The 23,991-nt window shown below is 30.3% G+C and overlaps 2 protein-coding genes and 5 non-coding genes across 7 annotated transcripts; 6 read left to right on the top strand and 1 right to left on the bottom strand.

The window, feature by feature from the left end:
- Window positions 1-91: 91 nt before the first annotated feature.
- On the top strand, window positions 92-164 carry TRNAF-GAA (transfer RNA phenylalanine (anticodon GAA)). Its single transcript has one exon. It is a non-coding gene; the product is annotated as a tRNA-Phe (tRNA).
- Window positions 165-1,717: 1,553 nt separating this feature from the next.
- Window positions 1,718-1,790, top strand: TRNAF-GAA (transfer RNA phenylalanine (anticodon GAA)). The gene has a single exon. It is a non-coding gene; the product is annotated as a tRNA-Phe (tRNA).
- A 72-nt stretch (window positions 1,791-1,862) lies between these two features.
- TRNAF-GAA (transfer RNA phenylalanine (anticodon GAA)) lies at window positions 1,863-1,935 on the top strand. Its single transcript has one exon. It is a non-coding gene; the product is annotated as a tRNA-Phe (tRNA).
- A 72-nt stretch (window positions 1,936-2,007) lies between these two features.
- TRNAF-GAA (transfer RNA phenylalanine (anticodon GAA)) lies at window positions 2,008-2,080 on the top strand. The gene has a single exon. It is a non-coding gene; the product is annotated as a tRNA-Phe (tRNA).
- Window positions 2,081-2,153: 73 nt separating this feature from the next.
- Window positions 2,154-2,226, top strand: TRNAF-GAA (transfer RNA phenylalanine (anticodon GAA)). Its single transcript has one exon. It is a non-coding gene; the product is annotated as a tRNA-Phe (tRNA).
- A 1,902-nt stretch (window positions 2,227-4,128) lies between these two features.
- LOC108464900 (chlorophyll a-b binding protein 13, chloroplastic) lies at window positions 4,129-5,794 on the top strand. The gene is made up of 3 exons (XM_053027705.1): window positions 4,129-4,431; window positions 4,636-4,797; window positions 5,133-5,794. The coding sequence occupies exons 1-3, from the start codon at window positions 4,315-4,317 to the stop codon at window positions 5,640-5,642; spliced, it is 789 nt and encodes a 262-aa protein (XP_052883665.1). The 5' UTR covers window positions 4,129-4,314; the 3' UTR covers window positions 5,643-5,794.
- A 942-nt stretch (window positions 5,795-6,736) lies between these two features.
- Window positions 6,737-16,668, bottom strand: LOC108465994 (myosin-2-like). The gene is made up of 25 exons (XM_053027704.1): window positions 16,336-16,668; window positions 15,622-16,068; window positions 14,743-14,844; window positions 14,502-14,645; window positions 14,260-14,410; window positions 14,130-14,157; window positions 13,845-14,013; window positions 13,589-13,652; window positions 13,448-13,461; window positions 13,269-13,353; window positions 12,913-13,016; window positions 12,665-12,803; window positions 12,359-12,477; window positions 12,087-12,239; window positions 11,912-12,001; window positions 11,588-11,665; window positions 11,137-11,295; window positions 9,752-9,937; window positions 9,368-9,573; window positions 9,124-9,259; window positions 8,891-9,020; window positions 8,660-8,773; window positions 8,457-8,572; window positions 8,142-8,357; window positions 6,737-7,538 (listed from the first exon to the last, which is right to left on the bottom strand). The coding sequence occupies exons 2-25, from the start codon at window positions 16,048-16,050 to the stop codon at window positions 7,065-7,067; spliced, it is 3,606 nt and encodes a 1,201-aa protein (XP_052883664.1). The 5' UTR covers window positions 16,051-16,068; window positions 16,336-16,668; the 3' UTR covers window positions 6,737-7,064.
- Between the last annotated feature and the right edge of the window lie 7,323 nt (window positions 16,669-23,991).

Genomic DNA, 23,991 nt, shown 5'->3' with positions numbered 1-23,991 from the left:
AAGAATGGGCAGTGAATTTGTTTTCTCTCAAGGAGTATTGATTCACTTCTTTACTAAATATATTTTCTTTTATAAAATCCATTAAACAATTGCTGGGATAGCTCAGTTGGGAGAGCGTCAGACTGAAGATCTGAAGGTCACGTGTTCGATCCACGTTCACCGCATATTTTACTTCTCTTCTCGTTAAATCTAGACCGTCCAAATGATGAAATATGTTAAATCTAGACCGTCTAAATCCTTAATAGGATACACGAATTTCATATGCAGACATTTGGGTTATTTAAGATTTGACACCTATAATAAATTCAAATATATATATATAAATTATAAAAATATACATGTACATAATTCCTTGAAAAGCAAAAAAATATAAATGCAAAAAAAATTCTGAGAGTTTGTTTTATAATATATAAATTATATAATATAAAATTTTGAAAACTTAAATTGAAATATAAATTTGATTTGTCTTATTTAAAAATAAAATTTTAAATTTAAATTTAATTTGTTTTTGAAAAACAAAATAGCTTGAAAAACTTAAATTGAAAAATAGAAAGTTTGGAAAAACAAATTTTGATATCTGTATTGAGTGTTTGAAGTCGTGTCCTTTATTGCAAAACTAGGAGCCTATTACAAAGAGCTCGTGCCTCTTTATAATATTTTTTTTCTGGGAAATTCAATCCCTTACATTATTTCAAAGATTGCATAATAGCTAATTTTCATATTATTATTATAATTTGCAAAGAATGTATTCTCTAATTACAACGTTTTACAGGAAATCTCACTGTTCATTCTTGGGTTTTTTTACAGGGAACCTTACTGTTCATTCTTGGTTTCTTTTGGCAAGGAATCATTCTCGTTCATTTCTGTCTTTGCTCTGCAGGGAATCTCACTATTTATTCTTGGTTGTTTTTGGCAGGGAATCACTCTTGTTCATTTCTGTTTTTGCTCTGCAGGGAATCTCACTATTCATTCTTGGTTGCTTTTGGCAAGGAATCACTCTTGTTCATTTTTGTCTTTGCTTTGTAGGGAATCTCTCCTGTTTATATTTTGTTTTGCATGGGCGTATTGTATGTGCCAACTGCCATTTAGCGAATAAACCCATGCATATTGAGATTTCACAAGCGGTATTTCCTGATGCTGTATTTGAAGCGGTTGTTAGAATTCCTTATGATATGCAACTGAAACAAGTTCTTGCTAATAGTAAGAAAGGGGCTTTGAATGTGAGTGTTGTTCTTATTTTACCAGAGGGGTTCGAGTTAGCCGCCTAATCATATTTCGCTCGAGATGAAAGAAGAAATAGACAATCTTTCTTTTCATTCATCTCTTGCCTTTGCATAATTATCATCATTCTTCCTTGATTTCGGTGATAGTTACTAATCTCTCTATAAATTTATCAAAATTATAAATATATAATTTATATATTATAAAAACATGATATAAAATATAAAAAGTTGAAATAAAACGAAATTAAAATTTATAAAAAATAAAGAAGATTCCAACAATATATAAATTCTGAAAAATTATAAAATATATAAATTCTAAAAATCAAAAATTTAAAAATGTAAAAATTTAAAAATAATTGAAAATTTAGAAAACTTCAAAAAGAATAGGCAGTGAATTGTAGAATCACATAATAAACATATCTAAAACTAATGGTTTGTTCAGGTTCACTTATGTACTCAATATGTTATAGTTTAATTAAGACCTCCAATCAAGTGCGGGGATAGCTCAGTTGGGAGAGCGTCAGACTGAAGATCTGAAGGTCGCGTGTTCGATCCACGCTCACCGCATTTTAGTTTTCTTTCTTTTAAAGATTTAATATTGAAATACTAATTATATTTTCTTCCAAAAGAACAGCACTTGCGGGGATAGCTCAGTTGGGAGAGCGTCAGACTGAAGATCTGAAGGTCGCGTGTTCGATCCACGCTCACCGCATTTTAATTTTCTTTCTTTTAAAGATTTAATATTGAAATACTAATTATATTTTCTTCCAAAAGAACAGCACTTGCGGGGATAGCTCAGTTGGGAGAGCGTCAGACTGAAGATCTGAAGGTCGCGTGTTCGATCCACGCTCACCGCATTTTAGTTTTCTTTAATCTTTGAAAGATTTATTATTGAAATAGTAATCATATTTTCTTCCAAAAAGAGTACTTGCGGGGATAGCTCAGTTGGGAGAGCGTCAGACTGAAGATCTGAAGGTCACGTGTTCGATCCACGTTCACCGCAAGATTTTTAGTGTTCTTTTTCGTAAATCTAGACCGTCCAAAGGATGAAATACGTGCAATTGACCGTCCAAATGGCTTTCCCTTTTTCTTGTTCTATTTTTCTGGGAATCTCGCTTAAAACTCGACCATCCAAACCGGCAAATGTTTTAATAACTTAAAACCTAGACTGTTCAGATAGTAAAACCAATAAGATACAGCACGAATTTTATATGCAGACATTTGGGTTATTTAAGATTTGATCCCTAATTAATATTCATTTTTCCATTTTAGTATCTATTTTTTAATTTAGTCCTAATTTAATATTTGAACTATTGTTTTATTATATTAATCCAAAAATAATAGGTTGAAAGAGTAAATTACACATTTAGCTAATAAAAATATGCCACGTTATTGTTTCTCTATACATGTTTAATGACATAACACCTATAATAAACTCAAAATTCAAATATATATAAATTATAAAAAAAATAGACATTACACATAATTCCTTGAAAAACATATATATTATAAACATATAAATTCAAAAAAGGTTTCTGAGAGTTTGTTTTATAATATATATATAATATAATATAAAAAATTATAAAAGATGATATAAAATATTATAAAGTTGAAATAATAAAACGAAATTAAAATTTCTAAAAAATAAAAAAAAATTTAATAATATGTAAATGGCTTTTTATAAAATTGACCCAAAATTCTTTTATTAATTATGAAAATGACGCACTTTTCAAAACCATGTACGTAAATGACTCGTTTTGAATAGTGAACTTCGATGTCGTCAATGCTATTAGCAGTACCACACTTCATAACAAACCAATCATTAGTTGGTTTTAAAAGAAATAATTTTTTTCGATGCTGCCGTTTATAGGCGAACCTATGGGGCTGACAAGAGTCTCGACCCCTTAAAATAAAAAAGTGCTATTTAGGCCTCTTAAAATTTTTTAAAATTTTAAATTAGTAAAGGTAAAATTATATTTTAGCCCCTTAAAATGATAAAAATTCGATTTAATCCTTTAAAAATTATAAAGATATATAGACTATAAAGAAATTAAAATTTCATTCGACCCTTCTAAAAAATTGTTCTAGCTTCATCGCTGCCGCCGTTGTGATTGACGGCACCTGACTAAAGTGCGATTATATACCTGATGAAACAATTATCTTCTTAGATTGGATGAAAACAAGATAGCACATCACTGATTAAATGCTTTTAAACTTTTCTTTTAACTTTTAATCTATTTACATTTTAGTTTTATTCCTTTTGAAATTAAATTTAAATAACTTTTATAAAATATGAAAAAATAAAATAAATTTTTTCATATTTTATATTTTTAAAAATAAACTTAAAATCTATATATTTTTATTTAAATTATTCAAATATATTACTCAATTTTTTAAAAAATTATCTAAATATGTCTATCAAATAAATCCCTAAAATTGAAATTTTAAAAACTCCAAAAATAAAAAATCCCAACAGCGATTTATATGAAAAATCTAGAAAAATTTAACATGTGGCAATAACGTTGGACGTCGGTGAACGGTGAATCGACAACTGGTCAATAATCCACTTCATTGCATTAAAACCAAACACGCGGCGTTTTTATTTCAATTGGATGAACGTCTCTACTGTTTTTTTTTCTTTAAGGTTAATTTTGTTTTTAGGTGATAAGTGTTTTTAAATTTAAGTAAACAACAAGAATTAAATTAGATGATAAGTATTTTTTTATCTTAATTAATAATTGACGATTTAATTTTTATTCTAAATATGAAATAATTTTAAGACTCGTGATTAATATTTACTTATTTAATATGTTTATAAAATTATTCAACTCGTTCTGGTAAATACATTCGGAAAACAAATTAAGGGGAATATATAAATTGTGGATAATAAGGATATGAGTAGGAGATACTTAAAAATCCTTTGCAGCCTTCTCATTGGCTGAAAATTTGAAGCCTTAAATCCCCACCACAATTCCGTTACCCCCTCTTTGCCATTCATTTCCTTTTATTCTTCTTTTCTTCACCACATATAAAATCTTCACTTCCATTTTCATACATTTTGCAACTCAAAATCAATCCCCATTGACAAACAATGGCTTCCATGCTTAGCTCTGGAATTGTTCTTAGGCCAACCCCATTTCTTGGCCAAACCAAAAATGCTAACCCTCTTAGAGATGTTGTCTCTTTGGGCACTCCCAAATATGCAATGGTTAGTTCTTTAGGTTTCCCTTTCTTTTACAATTTTCTTCTTTGGTGAGTAGTTTTAACCTATGTTTCTCGATTTAGGTGTGATTTTCTAAATTTTTTCGTATACGTTTTCTTTTCATTTTCATGTGCTATTTATGAAAAATAAAGACTCGAGCTTGTTTATTGGTTTTTGTTTGCTCTGATTTTGGGGGTGTGATATGTGTAGGGAAATGAACTATGGTATGGACCAGACAGAGTGAAGTACTTGGGACCATTTTCAGCTCAGACTCCATCTTACTTGACTGGAGAATTCCCTGGTGACTATGGTTGGGACACTGCTGGTTTGTCAGCCGACCCTGAGGCCTTTGCCAGGAATAGGGCTCTTGAGGTAACCCTCCCACATAACATAAATATTACATTATATATCAAGGTTAAAAATATTATTTGATTTTAAAAGTATTTTTTCCAAGCCCAAAATTTAGAGATTATAGTTTTGAATAAACTATATTAATAGTCACTCAATTATGATATTTTATTACCTAATTATGAAAAATTACAAAATAATCACTCAATCCATTCATTTTTATGTTAGTCAAACTAGTGAGTAAAAAAAATAAAATTGAATAATTAAGTGACTATTTTGTAACTTTTCATTTTCATTAAAAGCTATACCTCATGCCTTGATAAATATTCACTTCTTTGTTACCAAAACAAAACATTCAGGTCATCCATGGAAGATGGGCAATGTTGGGAGCACTAGGCTGTATCACACCAGAAGTACTTGAGAAATGGCTTAGGGTTGATTTCAAGGAACCGGTATGGTTCAAGGCAGGAGCTCAAATTTTCTCAGAAGGTGGCTTGGATTACTTAGGCAACCCTAACCTAGTCCATGCTCAAAGCATCCTTGCCGTTCTCGGATTCCAAGTCGTCCTAATGGGACTCGTCGAAGGATTCCGCATCAATGGCTTCCCTGGTGTTGGTGAAGGCAATGATCTTTACCCTGGTGGACAATACTTTGACCCTCTTGGTCTTGCTGATGACCCTGTTACATTTGCTGAACTTAAGGTTAAAGAAATCAAGAATGGTAGGCTAGCCATGTTTTCAATGTTTGGTTTCTTTGTTCAAGCCATTGTTACTGGTAAAGGTCCCTTGGAGAACCTATTGGACCACCTTGATAACCCTGTGGCAAACAATGCTTGGGTCTATGCTACTAAGTTTGTGCCTGGGTCTTAAATGAAAATAGCCAAAAGGTCAAAACTTGTATAATTTGCTTTATGTGGATTAGAAATTGAGATATGTGTATTTATGTGATTGTAGATTTTGAACAACTTTGACAAATCAAATTATGTATCATTAAGAATTGAATTTAACTCATTGATAAATAAGTATTGGTGTTAGACACTAAATAGTTACAAAGATATGACACATCAACAATCTTCTAAATACAACTAAAATATATATATTTTAAATCTAAACATATTATTTTTGGACAGATAATTAAATTCGAAATCCGAATAACTTAACTCGGATGGTATGTATGATCCTTGAAAGGTCAATGAAAAAAAGATAAACATACATTTTGGTATCTGAGTTTGACTTCAAGATTTAAATTAATATTTAAATTTTTTGTATAATTTAGGTAATTGAAATTTAAAATTGGTTTTAAATTGGTTTCAAGGTTCAATTTGATATAAATTTTATATTGGTTTAATTAGGCATATGAACTTGGCTTCTATATTCAAATTTGTACTTAACTTTTTGGTCTAAATTAGAACTTCTAGTAAATGACTTATTTGAACAAATTTAGATTATGAAGCCAACTTCAGGTGCTAATTTGAAGCAAAAAGTCAAGTTTAGGAAACTAATTGGACCAAAAAAAAGGGTTAGATATCAAATTGAACATTTTGACCAAATTTAGATATCTAATTGGATAAAAAAATACTTAGTTACCAATTTGAACCTTGAAACCAAGTACCAAAATTTATATTTACCCATAAAAATAAACATACTAAGGTTGTACACATACCTGAATCTGTCTCATCCCAATCCAAGTTAGCTCTAGAGAACAATTTTTACCTAATAACAACAATGCCGAATCCTAATCATAATAAAATGCCAAAACGATTCTCTTTGATATATAATATGTATTTTTACTGTTTTCTGAATTTAAAAAATGGAACATGTAGAGCTAAGAAATTGCATTCATGTCATGATTATATTATATTTTCATATTAACCTTGACACAAAATATATATATTTTGACATATTCATGTATTAATATAGAGTCTATGACACTTGTATCGAGTGGTTGACAAAGAAGAGAGAGATGGGACAAACTAAAATTGCACTTTTCCATAACAAAATAAGTTAAGGAAAGGCATATAAACATTTCTGATTTCATCTGAATTACGAAGAAATTACAAAAGTTTGATCTTACATCACTAACAAACACAGAATTATACACAAAAAAGAAAACTATGACAAAACTATTCAAAGCAAAAAAACAGTCTCAATTCAACAAAATCCCTATTTGTCTTATGCACATTATAATATGTATCTGTTACCATAAATGTAAAGAAATTGTACCTGAGAATGGAAGAGGGGCGGTTCTTTTTGGCAGCAGTTCAGCGTATTGCTTTCAACCTGGGAATTCTATCACGCTCTTGAACCTAGCTTCCCCCACCATTTTCTTCGAGCTTTGTCTGATTCGGGGTGGCCACGCTTATGTAGTCTTGCCTTGGCTGCCTTTAATCTCAGCTTGTAATCTTTCTTCCATGTCTCGAACCGGAGTCTTAATGTCCGAAGTTCATCATCAGGATTCACATTAGAAGCTTGCTGTGGCACTCTGATGTCAATTAAAGATTTTGCATCGGCATCAAAATTTTGTTTCCGCTGCTCAAATTCCTTTAACAGATTGCCCAGTGCATTCAAAGAACCATTCTCTCTCCCCCCAACAACATCAGGCATAGCACCAGAAAATAAGACAGGTGTGTTCCCACCGGTTGTTCGAGATCCCATGGACACGTTATCTTCAGAATCATAGCATCGAGGCGATAGCACATCAGCTCTTCCTAGCTGACCTGCACCATTGTCAGCAGCAAGACTCTTTCGGGCTGCAGTAAGACTTGTCTGCAATAAATGCGTTGACATCTAAGTTACTACTATAATAAATTTTTTCTATAACATTACATGTAAAGTAATAGTCAGTTTACATGATTAACTACAATCATTAGGATCATAACAATGTTACAATGACTTAGATGATTATCAATAACTTCGGTAAAAAGTACCATAGAGGTCCTTGTACTAAAAGTTAGATTGCATTTTGTCATCTCTACTTAAAAAATAGCCAAATTAGTCCCTATATGTTAGATCAAAGACAAATCGGTCCTTTCCATTAAAAATTTCATCCATTTGTACTATTAAAAACTGGCGCAGTTGACGGAATAACCTGACACTGACACATGGCATGTCATGTGTACCTCATGCTAATGAACAATGACCAGTTTTCAACAGTAGATATGGATGAAAATTTTAACGGAAAAGACCAGTTTGCTTTTTAATTTAGCTTACATGGACTAATTTACCCATTTTTTTAGTAGAGGGTGCAAAACGCAATCCAACTCGTAGTACTTCATGATACTTTTATCCAAGAACTTGTGTGTCGGTCAACAACTATCACCTTTGTACAAACATGTTTTGATATTAATATATAAAAACAGAAAAACTTACTTGCAGTGACACCATTTGCTTTTGCCACATCTCTTCCATTGATTTCATCTTTGCCTCATAGTCCAACCACCTTGCCTCGGACTTCTGTAATTGTTCCCGTAATGTGGCATTTTCTTGTTCTTTTTGCCTCAAATTCGTTTCTGCCTTGAGAACCCTTCTTTGGAGCTCTGCCATTACAGAAGGTAGAACTTGAATCTGTTGCTCATGGGGCATGTCCTGGTCAGCCAATAAAACGGGTCATACTAGGAGAAAAGAAACATGCTTGGATGCAAGCAATAAATAAAAATAAATGGTCAGTATATTTTTAAAGAATACCTTTGCTTCAAAAATCTTCCTACCAATCTTTCGTCTAGATTTTACACTTCCACGGTTTGACTGTTTCAAATTATGCATGTTGTTGAAATGTCTCCGGGCCAACCACCCACGGATTACTGCAATGGAAGGAAAAAAAAAACAGTGGTTATGATAAGAAAACCGTACAGTGGAAAGCGAAAAATTTAGTTACCACGTATATTTACCAGATTGTAAATATATGACTGCCATCAACTGCTCATCAAGTAATTGAGAAGCAAATGCTGAGCATCTATTTGACTCAGCAGCATACTTCCTTCGTATATTTTCACCACAGACAACTGCATTGGAAAGAAAATGTCTGTCAATTGATAAGCAAATAATAATAAAATGTGAACTGGCAAAATATAGGTGCTCGTAATATAAAATGGAAATAAGTTTTGCTTGGAAGAAATTACATGATTGAATACTTTTCGCTCCTTTGTTGTGCTCATGGAAAAGACGACGAGCTCGGTGACCACGGAAGTATTTCTGAACCTCAATTACTCCTCGCAACACCTGTTTTCTCCTATCCTCCAATGCACTAATCTGCAAACCATAAACAGAATGAAATAAGTTTGAAACTCTGTTTTCCAGAAGTATGTTAACTTGAAGGCCCAACTCCGAGAAACGACAAGAGTAAAGAACTTACCTGTCCAGTTCGAAGAAACAGTTTGGTATAGCCAATTTGATACATTTGAGGAAGGACATTAAATTGTTTTAGAAGTGCAACTGAAATACTCAATGAATCCTGAGATACAATGGGCTCCGACAGTAGGAATCCGTACCTGAGAAATGCACAAATATAAGATAACTATGCTGAAAATAATATTAAGAAAAAAAGAAACTAAAAACACTAAAACTAGCCATAAACTAAAAAAGGTTTTATCCCTTACCTTTCTGAAAATGCCTGATGTGTCATTCTAGTAGGATATCCAGACCTCGAGATTCTAATAACCTCAAAAATTCCACAACATCTAAGCTGCTGCAAGACAAGATCTTCTTCATATGTACCAGGGAGTTGCTTGGAGTTTGGTTTTATGCAGCAAATAAAATGAGGTCTTGTACTCTCCAACTGGTGCATTAATTTGAAGAGCTGGCCCTGCAAGTATGGAAGAAAACACATTTACAAAGCATGCCAGCATGTGGTAAACACAAATATTTCCAAAAACAGTTTTAGATATCCCTCATTGCCAAAGAAATGTAAAGGTTTTCAAAGGCAAATTCAAATATTAGTCTATAATCACAGATACATTTGGATCACAAGAAAGAAAATTTACCTTGAATTGCAAAGCAACACTTTGCATTGTTGTGTCCAATGAAGTTACTGATTGCAGAGGTTGATTAAACATTTTTTTGGCAAACAATTGTGGCAACTGACTGTCACAGGATGATAGAAGTTGGACTACCTCAGAGCTCAGTGGATCACGGTTCTTATCCAAAAAGCCATTAGTATCATAGTGTACCTGGCAGAATTCATATAAAATCAATAATCATGTATGCATACCATTTTATTAGTATGGAATGCCATTTAATTAACTTGCAAACAAATCAAATATATATCATATATTACAAGGTATAAGATTCAATGCTAAGTTGGACGATCTATTTAAATGCCATGTGGATAATTTCTTTTAATTAAATTAGAATGTATTCAAATTTTAGATAAAATAAATCACTTATATATTGTGTAAATATTTTATATATAAAAATATAATTTAATTAAATGTATTTTTAATTTAAATACAATAAACCCATTACAATAAACGCGTTCATCTATATATAAAGATTACTTTACACCTATATTAATTAAAGGCACATGGATTGTTTTATAAATATAATTAATATTATCATCTGCACACTAAATTATTTTGTTACGGAAAAGTGCAATTTTAGTTTTTCCCATCTCTCTCTTCTTTGTCAACAAGTGAGGGAGAATGTCACGAGCTGCACAAAGGAGCCCAAAACTAATGTACACATTTTAGACTCTTCATGTTCCCTTGGGGTTATTCGGCCCGTCAAGACTGGCTCATTGCTTGGAAGAGACTCAATACCTATCTACTTAGATACAGGTTAAAATGTAAACACTACAATAACTTATATTTTTACCAGAATAATTATGTAAATCCCTTAGAACTGTCATCTTATAGATAAGCACTAATCTCAATCATTGATATAATTCGATCTGTATTGTTGGTTCTGGGGAAACTTAACTATAAAGCTCTCCCCATTCATTTGTAATCACTTCATTCTTGAACTAGAGAATATTTTTGAAAACATTTATTCATACACTTCGTGTTCTATTGCTTTCTTCTGACTTTTCTGCTTTATTTCGGTGCCTTAGAGAAATTCCTTTGTGAATTCTCATTTTTGAGAGTAAGGTTGATTTAGGTGGATTTGAAATAAAGAAATAACCTAAGGTTGCGTGGTTTGCTAGACTTAAGTTCTAATCCTGTGAATTCCCATTTTCAAGAGTAAGGCTGACTTAGGTGGATTTGAAGCAAAGAAATCACCTAAGGCCACATGGTTTACCAGACTTTAAGTTCTAGCAAAACAACTAGTTCTTGAATATTATCCACTTTCTTGATTAATTTCCTTTGAAATTGAATGAAAGGACAAATCCTAAAAAGAATTTCAAACTGTCCTCTAAAGACCAATAACTGACCTCGCCCGCAAAATGTAGAACACAAAAGGCCCTGCCTCTATCTCCTTTGAAGTATGAATTAGAATTCAAGTGTTGCTTCAACTTATTAGCAAGGGTGAAATCAGTTGAGTTGGGTGCATTTGATTCCTCGTCCAGCAAGGAAAGTATCCCTAAGGGTTTCTACAAAAGAAACACCAAAAATGAAGAAAGACAGATTACAAAGGCACGTTTTTATTTGAAATGCAACAAGATGTGATAAGGAAATAAAATCTTCAGCCAACATTAGCACCCAAGCTAAGACAACATACTTTAGTTAGACCAAGTTCAAGTTCTATCTAAAAGGAAAAAATATAGAATACAAAGAAACACATGATACATAAGATACAGAACAGAGTTCAACAATCCCTTAAAATAGTCCTAGGAACTTCAAATGAACCTTGCTAACAAAGAAACCATTGAACCTTCAAATTACCTTCTCAAATAAGTCCAAGCACTCTTGGTTGTCTTCAAAAACAACTTTACTCCAATCAATCCCTTCCAAATCATACTCCTGAAAAATGAGGAAAAAAAATAACAGGAAGTTGGCCAAAATAATAATCTCAGATAAGGAAGTGAAATCAAATCCAGAGATAAGAATAGACAACTGAGAACTAGATTATAAAGAACTTTTGGCTTGAAAATTAATATGTTCAGTAAGATGAAGGCACAGTACCAAAATCCCAACTTAAGAGTATAGAGGTATCATTCTTAAACAAAAGTCAAATACTCTGGCAATTAAAAGATTTGAGTTGCTTACCTCTTGCTCAAGCTTAAGGAGGTGTCGGTTAAAGTGTTGTTGCAACCTCTCATTTGCATAATTTATACAAAACTGTTCAAAGCTATTCTTCTGAAAATCAGATGACGACATTATTGGTTGGACAAACTGAAATTCACAATGATAATCCCCAAACAGCTGCTTCGAAACTATTTACCTTCAATGACTCAAACCCATAAATATCAAGGATGCTTATGGACCTGCCAATGTTTTTTTTGCCTGCTTCAAGTGACTTGTTGATTTGTTCCACAAGCCAGTCAAACAAGCTTGCATAGATGAATTTTGCCAATGCATCTCTAGTGCCGATTGCCTATATTACAATTTAGTTAATGTATTATCATTTTGTTAATGTATGCATCACAGCAAATACAGAATGCAACTTATGAGGGATTGAGAAAGAACAATTTCGTTAACAAATACTAAACAAACCTGTTGCAAAGTCAATTTTTTAGCAATTCTATCCTTCCCAACTTGGATTCTATGAGTAGATATAGCTTGCATCAGTTCATGTGGTGCACAACCGATCAGCGTGGCAGCACTGGTTAAAGCTGCAGCAAGGAATAAAAAAGACCGCACATAAATAAGGATCTTATGAACACAATATATTAACAAACATGAAACAAAAGACTGATTAAAAAATTAATTTTAAATAGATCCAACAACTAATTATATTAGCAGGCATATAACTACTAATGATGAAAATCAAATATAATGAGGTCTTTACTGCACATATACCTTCGTCAGCTAATGCCTCCACATGATTTTCTTTGTCAATTACTTGAAATGATATATTTCCTAACCATAACACTGCAGCAAGCATTGCAAATACTTGCTCTTGCTCTTCTTTGCAAATCTGAACAATATCGAAGGCTTCCTGCAGAAGTGGAGAAACTATTGCTTAAAAGCCAATGAGACAGAAATTAAAGGGTAAAGAAATGCCTACACTATTGATGGCACCATTAAAATCGGGTCTTCTGAATTACTTTTAGCTTTTGGAATTTTTGACCGTCATCAACACCATTAATTACCAAGCAGTCACTCTGGACAAGATAGTTGTACTCATTAGCCATTTTAAGATTCAATCTCTCTGCAAAGACATGATTCCAAGTATCATAAATATATTTCACAGATTCAATCTAGTGAACAAAAGACCAAGTAGCAGGAATGCTTTGGCAACCCGAATATTTAAATGATACGAATCATATGATACAATATCTTAAAAAGTAAGTTTCACAACTTGAAAGAAATAACATGTCCAAGCATAGTTCCACGTAGATAATACAGATTTCAACTTTCTAAACTAGCATGGATTGCAAAACACTGTAAAATGAAATTGCACCTCTTAGAGCTGGTGAAGCGCCAGCACAAAGTTGATAAAAGATATGGTAAGACCTTTCACCAGCAGCCAGTTGAACTACCCTTGACTGCTCAAAGGTGACAAAAAGCATCCACATCAGACACAATACATGACAACAAAGATAAAACCTGATATAATGTTGAACTATGGCAAGAACTCACCTTTTCGAGAAGAACTATCCAGAATTGTCATCAGTGAATCAATATTAGCACAAAAACCAAGTCAGCAACCAGGATTAGTCTATACTATTTTATTACTATAAAGTATAATAGCATTTTATTTTTCAATTTCACCATGCTTACAAGTTTGGATATTGGCACCAGATATCTTCCCCGATGCAGTAAAATGAATATCAATAAGTTTCCCCTGCACCAGAAAGAGTGATAAACACAACGTTTTTTTCTGAGGTATAGGAGATGTGAAATGTCTAAATGACAGTAGAAGTTGGTCATCTAGGGTAAAAATTAGCATTGATTCTTTTAGCCATGAGAATAATTTATACATATTTACCTTCAGTAAAGAACAGAGGGCAAATGAAAGAGGGGAAGAAGAACTTACAAATCTGCTAGAATTGTCATTCCTAGATGTCTTTGCATTCCCAAATGCTTCAAGTATACAATGCGTCCGAAGGATTTTACACTCTTTCCCACCATATCCACCTCCAAGGGAAGCTAGGTACTGCATTGCAAATTTTGCTGTCTCAGTTTTCCCAGCTCCACTTTCCCCACTGCAAGATAAATTTAGATTATGAAATTCTACAGTTCATAAAACAAACAATTTGCTTAAAGATCCACAAGTTATATATTATCATATATAACTACAAGTATTAAACATCCAGCTAACCTTATGATTATAGACTGATTTAATCCATCTGCAAAATTTAAATTACAGACAATAAATAATCAGAAACAATTTGCTACAATCACTTTATGCTAACTTTAGAAAGAAAAAAGGAAAGAATTGATTCATTCACCATTCATCATTTCATTATAAGCATTGTCTGCCATAGCAAAAACATGAGGGCTATCTGTAGCTTTCTCTCTATAACTTGTGACAAAATCCTTCCCATAAATTTGGACATCTTTGAATGGATTGACGGCAACTAAAACCGGACCTGCTTTACTCTACACAAAGAAAAAATATATATTAATGAAGCTCAGAAGCAGAGATAATCCTCAAAAATAAGTACATGAGCAAGGATTTTATCCTACTTACATATATCATATCATGAGAATATCTGCGCTTAAGATTGTGAAGAACTGATGGCTCATTCAAATAACTGAGCTGTATGAGATCATTCACACCCTCCAGAATTCCTGGGTTTGCTGGTAAGAGCTGGCTGGTAGAGACTTTGATGACCTACAAGAGCCATATAATATAAATTAAACACCAAGCTGCCAAAAGGTATACTCTAGTCATTATACAATTGCAAAAATCATGACACATTTGAACTTACATTTCCATTGGAGAGGGAAACAATTGATTCCTCTCCAGAAGTTGATTGTACAGTTCCAGATGCCCACATCCCATTGGATAGCCGACACCAAACATGAAGTTTCTGTAACCAAATCCTCTCACAATGAATAGATTTTCTTTAATCAAATAATTGACCTAAGATAGTAGTAACTTTTTATAGAAGATAAACAAATGCCAAGTGGATGCTCCGATTTCATGATGTTCCAATAAAAGAACACAATTCACAGTCATCTTGCAATCCAGATGATAATCCAGATACTTGAGTTATAAACCCAAGCACCGTATAACAAATCAACAACACTACCAACTCTAGATTTTAATATTTCCAAGTTCATTATCATGAATCGTAAGTTTATAATGAAAAAGTTGGATTCCATTTAGTTATTGCCCTCAATTCCAAGCATAACACCCCAAACTCATTTCATCAAAATTCATAAGTATTCCTAGTTAAAAGATTCATTAAAGCAACATTACATTTGACACTCACATTACTAACAGCAAGAAAACCCTTTTTTAAAAAAAAAATAAAAATTCACAGCTAAACACCCTAAACTTTTCTGCAAATTCCCATTTCATAAAATTCTATATTTTCTCCTGTGTCTACTAAATTTACTACTTAGCATTAAATCAAAAAGGCAAAGAAAACAAAACCTTTTGCAGATTTATCAAATATCACCCTAAGATTAATCTAGAGATAATAAAAACTCTTCTTAAGCTCACTAATCAAAAGCTTCATTGGGTTACGCAGTAACACATTAGCAGCAACAACAAATATATATATATTAAAAATTAAATATCAAGCCAAGTTAAACATATCAAAAATGGGAAAAAAAACCCCTAATTGCCACTTAATACTTACTTTGTTAATAAAATACCCAATATTAGCAGTCCCTTTCCCTCCCTTCACCTCAATTTGCCCTTCCAAATCCTCCCCTTTCTTCTCTTCCACGGCATCCAAATTATACGGTGAATCCACATTCACATCTTTCCTCATTTTTTTACTCCCAAAACTAACTATCTTCACTCCCAGCTCATTTTCGTTCCTCTTAACTTCCTCTTTTCCTTTCATTTCACTTAAAACGGCACCATCTACACCATTAGCATCGATTTTGAAGTTCGTCGGAAGGGACCAGCGAGCCGACGGGAGTCTGGCTTTGGAAGTCGGCCGGACCGGTAAAGCCGGCGGTAAATCTTTAGGTTTGTCGACTTCGTCTTGTCGCCGGAGAGATTCCAACATTTCTTCTAGCGAACTTTTCGCTGGAGCCATCGGCGACACCGATAACATCATTTTTTAGAAACAAAAACCCTAAAATCCACCGGAAAAAAAGTGAATTCTTCTTTTAGAAACTCAATTTAGTTTCTTTACTAAACTCGCACTGGAAAAAAAAGACTAAAAAAAGAGATCAAAACAGCATAAATTATGAAGTAAAAGAAACAAAACAGAGAACTGAAACGTTTCGAATTTTGTTCAAAAACTGCGGTGGAACTATCATCTGCTAAAATCCCAGAAAGATATAGAAAAATCCAAGATTAAAAATCATAGAAATTCAAAAAAGAAAAAAAAAGTTCTTACAAAAGATTAAGGTTGTTAGAAGCAAACATTTAAACACACACACAGAGACACACACACACAAAAACTGCTGAAGTTGTTTTGGAGTAAACAATGAGCTTCTTCTTCTTTTCTGCTTAGCTATGGCCTATGGGATTAATGTCAGAAATTTAAAAATATATGCATAATTAAATAAAAAAAACTTTTTTGAAATAAAATAAATAGAAAGCTTGGATCTGAGCAAAGAGAGGGCTTTTTAGGGAAATATATTTAAGATTTGTTAGATTGATTAATATTTTAAAATCTGAAACGAAAGGAAAAAAGAAGGGGTTTTTGGATTAGATCGGGGATTTGTATAAAATTACCGTTAAAAGTACTGTTTTTTGAATTTTTATTGAATTACTTTTATACCCTTTTAGTTGTATGAATTTTTTTTAAAAATTAAAAAATTAAAACAAATACAGATTACAAAAGCTAGTTCAATTCCCCTAGAGGGAACACTTCAAAAATTCGCATCTCATGGCTTCCCCCCTTATGCCAGCTTGATTAGTTTGTTAATCTCTTAATTGTCTTTTCTAGAAACATGCGAAACATGCAATAATTAAACTGTGTCAGTAACTAAAGAATTCTCCTTGTCAAGGTTGAGTGATAACTTCTCGTTGGTCACTTTTGAATAATTTTAGCTGTCTCAAGACTATTAGTCTGAATAATTATATGATCAATATCCTGAACACTTAAAATGTCTAAACCATTTAAGATTCCTCAGAGTTTAGCTTCCGACGTTGAGCAATTCCCCAAAAATCTATTAAAGCTAAAAATCCACTCCACATTATGGTTTCGCATAATTTCCCCTATAACAGCAGAATCACTTTTATATATGACAGAGCCTTTAGTATACAAACACACTTAGTTTCCAACCAAATGTGTGCAATGAGTTAAAATCTAAGTCGAACAATTTACGTAAAATCTAAGTCAAACAATTTACGTTTTGGTCACTTATTTTTAAAAAATTATAAAATAATTACTGAACTATTTGAAATTTTTCATTTAAGTTTTTAAACTATTTAAAAGTTATTTAAGTCAATGAACGGTTAAACTCTTTTTTTTTTAAATCCGATTAGCAAGTTTTAAAAATGGATAACTAAACATATCTTAAATCCAAGTAGATTTGACGATTAATATCAAATATCGAAGAAAAAATTTATTTTAATAAATATTAACAAATAAAATAAGTTATACCGAAGACATAGACTTCAACAACAATATAGTTGAATATTAATATTATTTTATAATTGAATTAAATTTAAAAATATTTTTTATTACTCAAATTTCAAATCATGTAAATTCAGCCTACTGGATTGTGCAGACCATTTGACTGGTGAGCAAATGTACCATAAAGGAAACAAGATACAAATGGACAGAACAAAAATCATTTTTCATAAAATAATAATCAACATGATATTGTAAATTCAACTATGGTAGTCGGTATTGTTGTAGGACCAATACTATCACACTATCCTTATAGTTTCGGTGTTAAATCGATATTAAATAATTTAAGCGTTCTTTCAGATATGTGATCTGTTTATTTGAGATTAGATACAGTAATGATATTGTAATGTGAGATAAAAAAAATTAAATGCATCATATTAGAAGTAAACGTCCATTCGGAGGAATGCTAAATATTGTTCAAATTAAAATTTTAATATGTTTCAACCATGTATATTAATTAATCAAACATTTCAATAATTTAGATAATTTTTTATCTCGATTACTTTTTATAAATACATTTAAAATTTAAAACAATATATCTATCAATAAAGTATTATATACTCTAAATTCAACTTTTCTTTTGTGATATCCAAATCATGGTCCATTATTTGGTTACTTTAGAATGCAAAACATTTGCTTCCAATGAACAAAAAGGCTTACTCACCTCTTTACCAAATTCAATTTTCATTTGTTTTTATTTGTTTTTTTTACAGAAAGAGTACTTAAATTAATTACATAGTCTAAACTGTTCCCCTTAACGAGGAGACCTCATATAAGTATAAATCATGTGTCTTATGTTGAGCTAGTTTAATCTATCTATCAGCATCTTGATTGTTTTCTCTAGATATGTGCCAAATGTACCAGTGATCAATCTGCTGATTAAAGCAAAATTACAACCATTAATATAACTTCCATTTTAATATTACCCTTTGGTAGGTAGATAGGTAAATCTAAATTTAATTACTCATATTTATACTTTAACTAAATTATTTTTATTTTTATTTTCAATAAACCTTTTAATAATCGTTCCTTTTTAAATTGTGAAAAATTAATTTAACTTGCAATCCAACCACAACAATTAATTTACTCACTCATTTAAGCATTGATTTACATAAATTACTGTGGTAATTAATTCCCCAACTTGGATGTTGTTGGATCACAAATTAATGAACCATAGTAAGATAGCAAAACTTTTATGCCCCTTATGAAGTTTTGGATATTTTATGGTCACATCTATTTTGGGAAAGGTAGCAACTAATTTTAATAATATATTTATTTATTTATTTATTTATAATTTCTTTTAAATAATTTGAGTAAAGGGTTCCTAAAAAATAAATATAGATCTAATTTAATTCATGAACATCTTTATCATATTCAATTAATAACTTAGATCGACTTAAACTTCAAATACCAAGATTTCTAAAACCTTACTTTGTCATTTCAACAGAAATTTATTTATTTATTTTTAAAAATTTCTTATAAATATTAGAAATCCTATCACATGTGTATGCAGTGAAAAACCACAAATTTAGAACACAAATATATGTTTAAAAATAAGTACAATAAATAATTAAACGTATAGTTTAAAACTAATTAATAATAACACATGAAATATATATTATATTAAAATGAAAACATTAAATTAAATTTTTGTATTATAGTATTGTCATCAATCTTGAATCAATGTCGAGTTAACTTGTGACACAAACTAAAATATCAAAATAAAATCTTAATTGAGTGGTAAATTAAAAGTTTTACTAATATAATTGGTTTGATTTTAAATCTCACAATGTACATATTATTATTAAATAAAAGATTAGATTATCCTCGAATAATATAACTTATTTTAATTTCGGAGAATATTTGTGTAATTTCTTAATCGAATTGTTGACCAGATTGAGAATGATACTAATTTAATAAAACACTTACTAAATAGTTTTGATGCGAAAGAAAAACATATTTTGTGGTTTGAGAAATTATTTTTTTATTTTGATATTTTTTAAGTTAAATTATGAAAGCTTATTTTATAATTTAAAATTAATTACGTTGATGACTACAAATTATAGCATGATTAGGTATTTTTATAAGTCAAAAGTTTGTTAATGAGGCCTTTGGAGGAAGTTCAAATAATTAAAAGTTTGAATCTTATAATGAGAAATTGTAAGGATATTCTTTTGACTTTAAATAAAATAATTTATGTCTTGGGTATAATTTGAATTTTTTTTTAATTTTTTGACATAATGTCTACGACTACTCATGGTTCATATTCAGCTCATAAATAAGAGGATAATGCGCTTTATCGCACTTGAACTCATATCTTTTTGCATTGGTAACAATACTTATGTCAGTGAGTTAAGACCCAATCGACTATTCAAGTTAATCATTTAGATGGGAAGGACGAAAATTATATATTTCTATGATTATCAATTATAAAATAAGAAAATATATTTTATTTTATTTTATTTTATATAATTTTGATATCTAGGAAATTAGAAATAGTGCTTTCCTAAAAAATAAAAATAGAGCCAAAACCACCCATTAATATTTCAAAATTATTTTATTTTACATGGGCATATAAGTAATTATGCGTTCACCTAAATCCATACAAAATTGCAAATCAAAGATTGGAGGGAGATTAATCATTAACTGTTAACGTGGCCCACTAATCTCGTGACAAAAGCAGAAACAATTAGGAAAGGGATAAAGTTGTAAAAGAAAATTGAATAATAATATTTTATTAATATTGTACAAAGTTTTGTCATCAATTTTTAAGAATTAAGTGTAGCCTTTAATAATATGTTATTAATAAAAAAAATAAGTAATCTCACACTGTTTAGGAACAAACTAACAAACTGTAAATGAATTATGAGTCTTTATAAACTCATATCCCATAACGCTTAAGAAAATAAGAGAAATGAGACTTAGTATCTATACTAAAATTTTTTTTTGCAAATTTTATTTTCACAAGAGATGACACCAAATTTTAAAAAAATAGATATCGGGGGCAGAAAGTGTTTCCAATTGGAAGCGTTTTTGTGTTAATACGTTGAAAACGCTTCCAACTAGAAATGCTATTTCTACTTAGTCCTGTAATTTTCCAAAAAAAAAAAAGCCTAATCAAGTAATTTGTAATTTTATTTTAAAAACGACATTTTTAGAAAATTTATTCATATATTAAGGTATATTTTATACTTGATCAAGTTAGTGTTATGAGTTAACTTGATACCAATTTAGTTTGGTAATAACCAAAACACTCTTACTTTACAATCTAAATTGTACTATCTTGAGGGTGTTTTGTCATTTTATATATTTTACATAAAAAATATACCAGTGTATAGAGTTGTCCATGGGTCGGGCTAGGCCAAGTAAAAATTTAGACTAGTTTTCTAAGCTCAAACCCGGCTCGACCTAGATAAAAATGCTTAAACTTGAGCCCGATCGACCCGCATTAAATTTTTATGTAAAAATAAATTTAAAAATATAATACATTAAAACATTAAAATAAATGTTTTTCAACAAAAGAGAAAAAAATTAAAAAAATATATACTTAAATAACACTAATATAAGTGCAATTTAGTAAACAAATACCTCTAAAATAGTAGCAAAATTAATAATAAAATAAGAGTGATATAATATCCCAACAATAATAACAAAATAATAACAATATAACAACAAAATGATAGCAAAGCAATGAAAAAAAACAATGGCAAAATAGTAAAAAAATAACACCATTTTTTTTTTGCAAATTCGGTTCGGACCCGTACCAAAAAAACTTACCCAAGGCTCGACCTATTTAGAGAACAAGCATTATTTTTTTGTTCAAGCCCATTTTTTGAACCTATATTTTTGCCAAAACCTTCCCATTTTTCAGGCAAGCCAAGTGGTCCGACCCATGGACAAATCAACCATTATAATAAGATTTGAATTCAATCCTCTATAGTATTTAAAATTTATACTTTAACCATTCAATCAAAGTCTCATTTGTTATTTATATCAATTTTTTATAAATATAATTATTACATAATTTTAGGTGTATCATAATCAAATTTTATATCTCAATTGTGTTTAATATATTTTATAGTTATATAAATTTAATATATTTATATAATATCATAGGAAGATAAATTAAGAAGAGATTGTTTAAGGGTTTAAAGCTTAATTATTTATGGATGGAAGCACTTGAATGAAATAGGTCACCAGTGTCTCGTCTCGTGACCAATTTTAAGAAAAAGTTTCATAATTTTTGTCCCCCCCAAAAGACAAGTGGAAAAGAAATGAAAAGGATTAAAAAAGCAATTAATCCCGGCGAGATTTTGAACTTTATTGCTTGTTTCTTTCCCTTAATTTATGTTCTAAATGGGACCTATTTTTGCAAACATGTGGACCCATTTGATTTCTCTCACTGTAATTATCATTTCATTTTTTTAAATTAATATTTTTAACATTTCAAAAATGTTTATGACATGAAAATTACTATGCGTCAATTCTGTCTAAATTTATTATAATTTAAGTTGGAAGACATTTCGATTGCCAATTCATTATGTTTTTTAATACTTGATTTTAATTATAGTTATTCGAATCCATATTATTTATATTCATAATTGTGTTTCTATTTATGATTATATGAGTTGGATCAAAGTATAATATTAATAAATTTTCTACTTGGTTAAATTTAGCTTGACCTAAAATACTGATTAAAAATTTTATTCAAATCCGTTCATATTTGTAAAAATTTACCCAAGCCTACTTTAAGCCCGATCATATTATTTTTAAATTTATATGATATTATTTTAATATTTAATAATTATATTTTTATTTATTGAAAGTTTTATATAATAATCTTAACATTATTTTAATTTTTATATTAGAGTTGTATTATACATTTAGTATAAGTTTTTTAATGTGTTCTAAATTATATAATATAAAAAAAATATAATATAGAATATTATAAACTTTAAAACAGGTTAGGCCGAATTCGGGGCTTGAATGTTTAAGCTCAAGTCCAACTCATATTTTAAACGGACCTAATTATTTTGCCTAAACCTATTTTTTGGACTTAAAATTTTTATCTATATCTCCTCAAATTTCAGACCAACCTTCGAGCCATGTGTAATAGATTTTATATTTATTTTATTAGTGATGTGAAAAAAGGAAAGAATATTTAGGAAGATGTCTCATAAATGGAACACATAAGCATGCACTGTAAAGTTGATTATTATTCTAAATTTGTAAAAGTTGTTGGGATAAATGTTATTATTTGCCCTTTTTGAAGCATCAATTCAATTAATTTTGTGAAATCTTATGTAATTGCAATCATTTCTAAGGTTGGATTAAATTATATTATAGGTAGAAGAAAAATAAAGAAAATTAAAATACTGCTTTGATTAATTATAATAAACAAATTGAGTGATTTGAACATAGAAATGATTGCAATTACAATATAATTTGACAAACTTCTCTTTTCTTTACTTTTCTCAAAATAATCCCTTCAATCCTATTAATATCCAAGCTTAATTGTCCCTAGAAAATCATCTAAAAGTCTTCTCCTTGATTGGACAACTTTTAATGTGGGTTACAAATAATTAATAACTCAAATTAATTCATTATTATTAATAATGTGATAGGGTCATTCATTACACTGTAATTAGCTTGCAAGAAATTAAATAGTTTTAGAAAAAGTAAAGAAATTAATAAAAATAAGAAATTTAAAAATTAAAATGAATATTAAAAATAATAGCTAAATAAAGAAAAGATAGATTAAAATAAAGTGGAAGATGAAACGAGTAAACCAATGGATATGATAGATAGATGGATAAATGTCAAATTGGATACTTTGAGATATAAATACTAACAAACTCAATTAATAACTCTAATCAATCCTCCATAAAATAATTTTTGGCAAATTGAAGGGTGAAGAATGAATTCCCACGACTCCTTGAAGAAAATCAAGAAGAAAACTACTTCTAAAAATCACAAGAAAGAACTATTGCACAAAGAAACTTACTCTCAGAGTTGAAAACTTTATTAATGAAAACAATTGTGTCCTTAATGAACAATGAAGAAGCCTTTATATAGACTAGCTAAGTACATCCAAATAAAACTCTAAAGTATATTGAAACTCTAATTAATCTAAATAAGAATAGTTTTAAACTAATTAATCTAAATAAGTACATCCAAATAAATTTCACACATTCTGTGCATGTACCATTCTTGGTTTCTACGAAAAGATTCATCTTCACATATTGTCTTTGATCAAATCTTGGTTTGATTTGCTTGGCCTTTAACCTTGTTGTTGGGCATTCGGCAGTGTAAGCCCATCACATCCATGGGTCTAAAATTGGGCCTTTAGACTCGCATCACTTTTGGCTTACACAAAGAACTCACCTAGTGATTCTTCGATTCTAGCATGTT

This window comes from Gossypium arboreum, chromosome 5 (genome assembly GCF_025698485.1).
Source record: "Gossypium arboreum isolate Shixiya-1 chromosome 5, ASM2569848v2, whole genome shotgun sequence".
In the NCBI taxonomy this organism is placed as follows: Eukaryota; Viridiplantae; Streptophyta; class Magnoliopsida; order Malvales; family Malvaceae; genus Gossypium; species Gossypium arboreum.
This window is presented reverse-complemented; position numbering and strand designations above follow the sequence as displayed.

Excerpts from the sequence above, each read along its gene's own strand:
- LOC108465994 (XM_053027704.1), bottom strand. The coding sequence starts at position 16,050 with ATGATGTTATCGGTGTCGCCGATGGCTCCAGCGAAAAGTTCGCTAGAA. Across the intron at positions 12,240-12,358 it reads AAAAATTGACTTTGCAACAG|GCAATCGGCACTAGAGATGC; the intron begins GTTTGTTTAGTA and ends ATTGTAATATAG. Across the intron at positions 11,666-11,911 it reads TCCTTAAGCTTGAGCAAGAG|GAGTATGATTTGGAAGGGAT; the intron begins GTAAGCAACTCA and ends CTCATTTTTCAG.
- LOC108464900 (XM_053027705.1), top strand. The coding sequence starts at position 4,315 with ATGGCTTCCATGCTTAGCTCTGGAATTGTTCTTAGGCCAACCCCATTT. Across the intron at positions 4,432-4,635 it reads GCACTCCCAAATATGCAATG|GGAAATGAACTATGGTATGG; the intron begins GTTAGTTCTTTA and ends TGATATGTGTAG. Across the intron at positions 4,798-5,132 it reads CCAGGAATAGGGCTCTTGAG|GTCATCCATGGAAGATGGGC; the intron begins GTAACCCTCCCA and ends CAAAACATTCAG.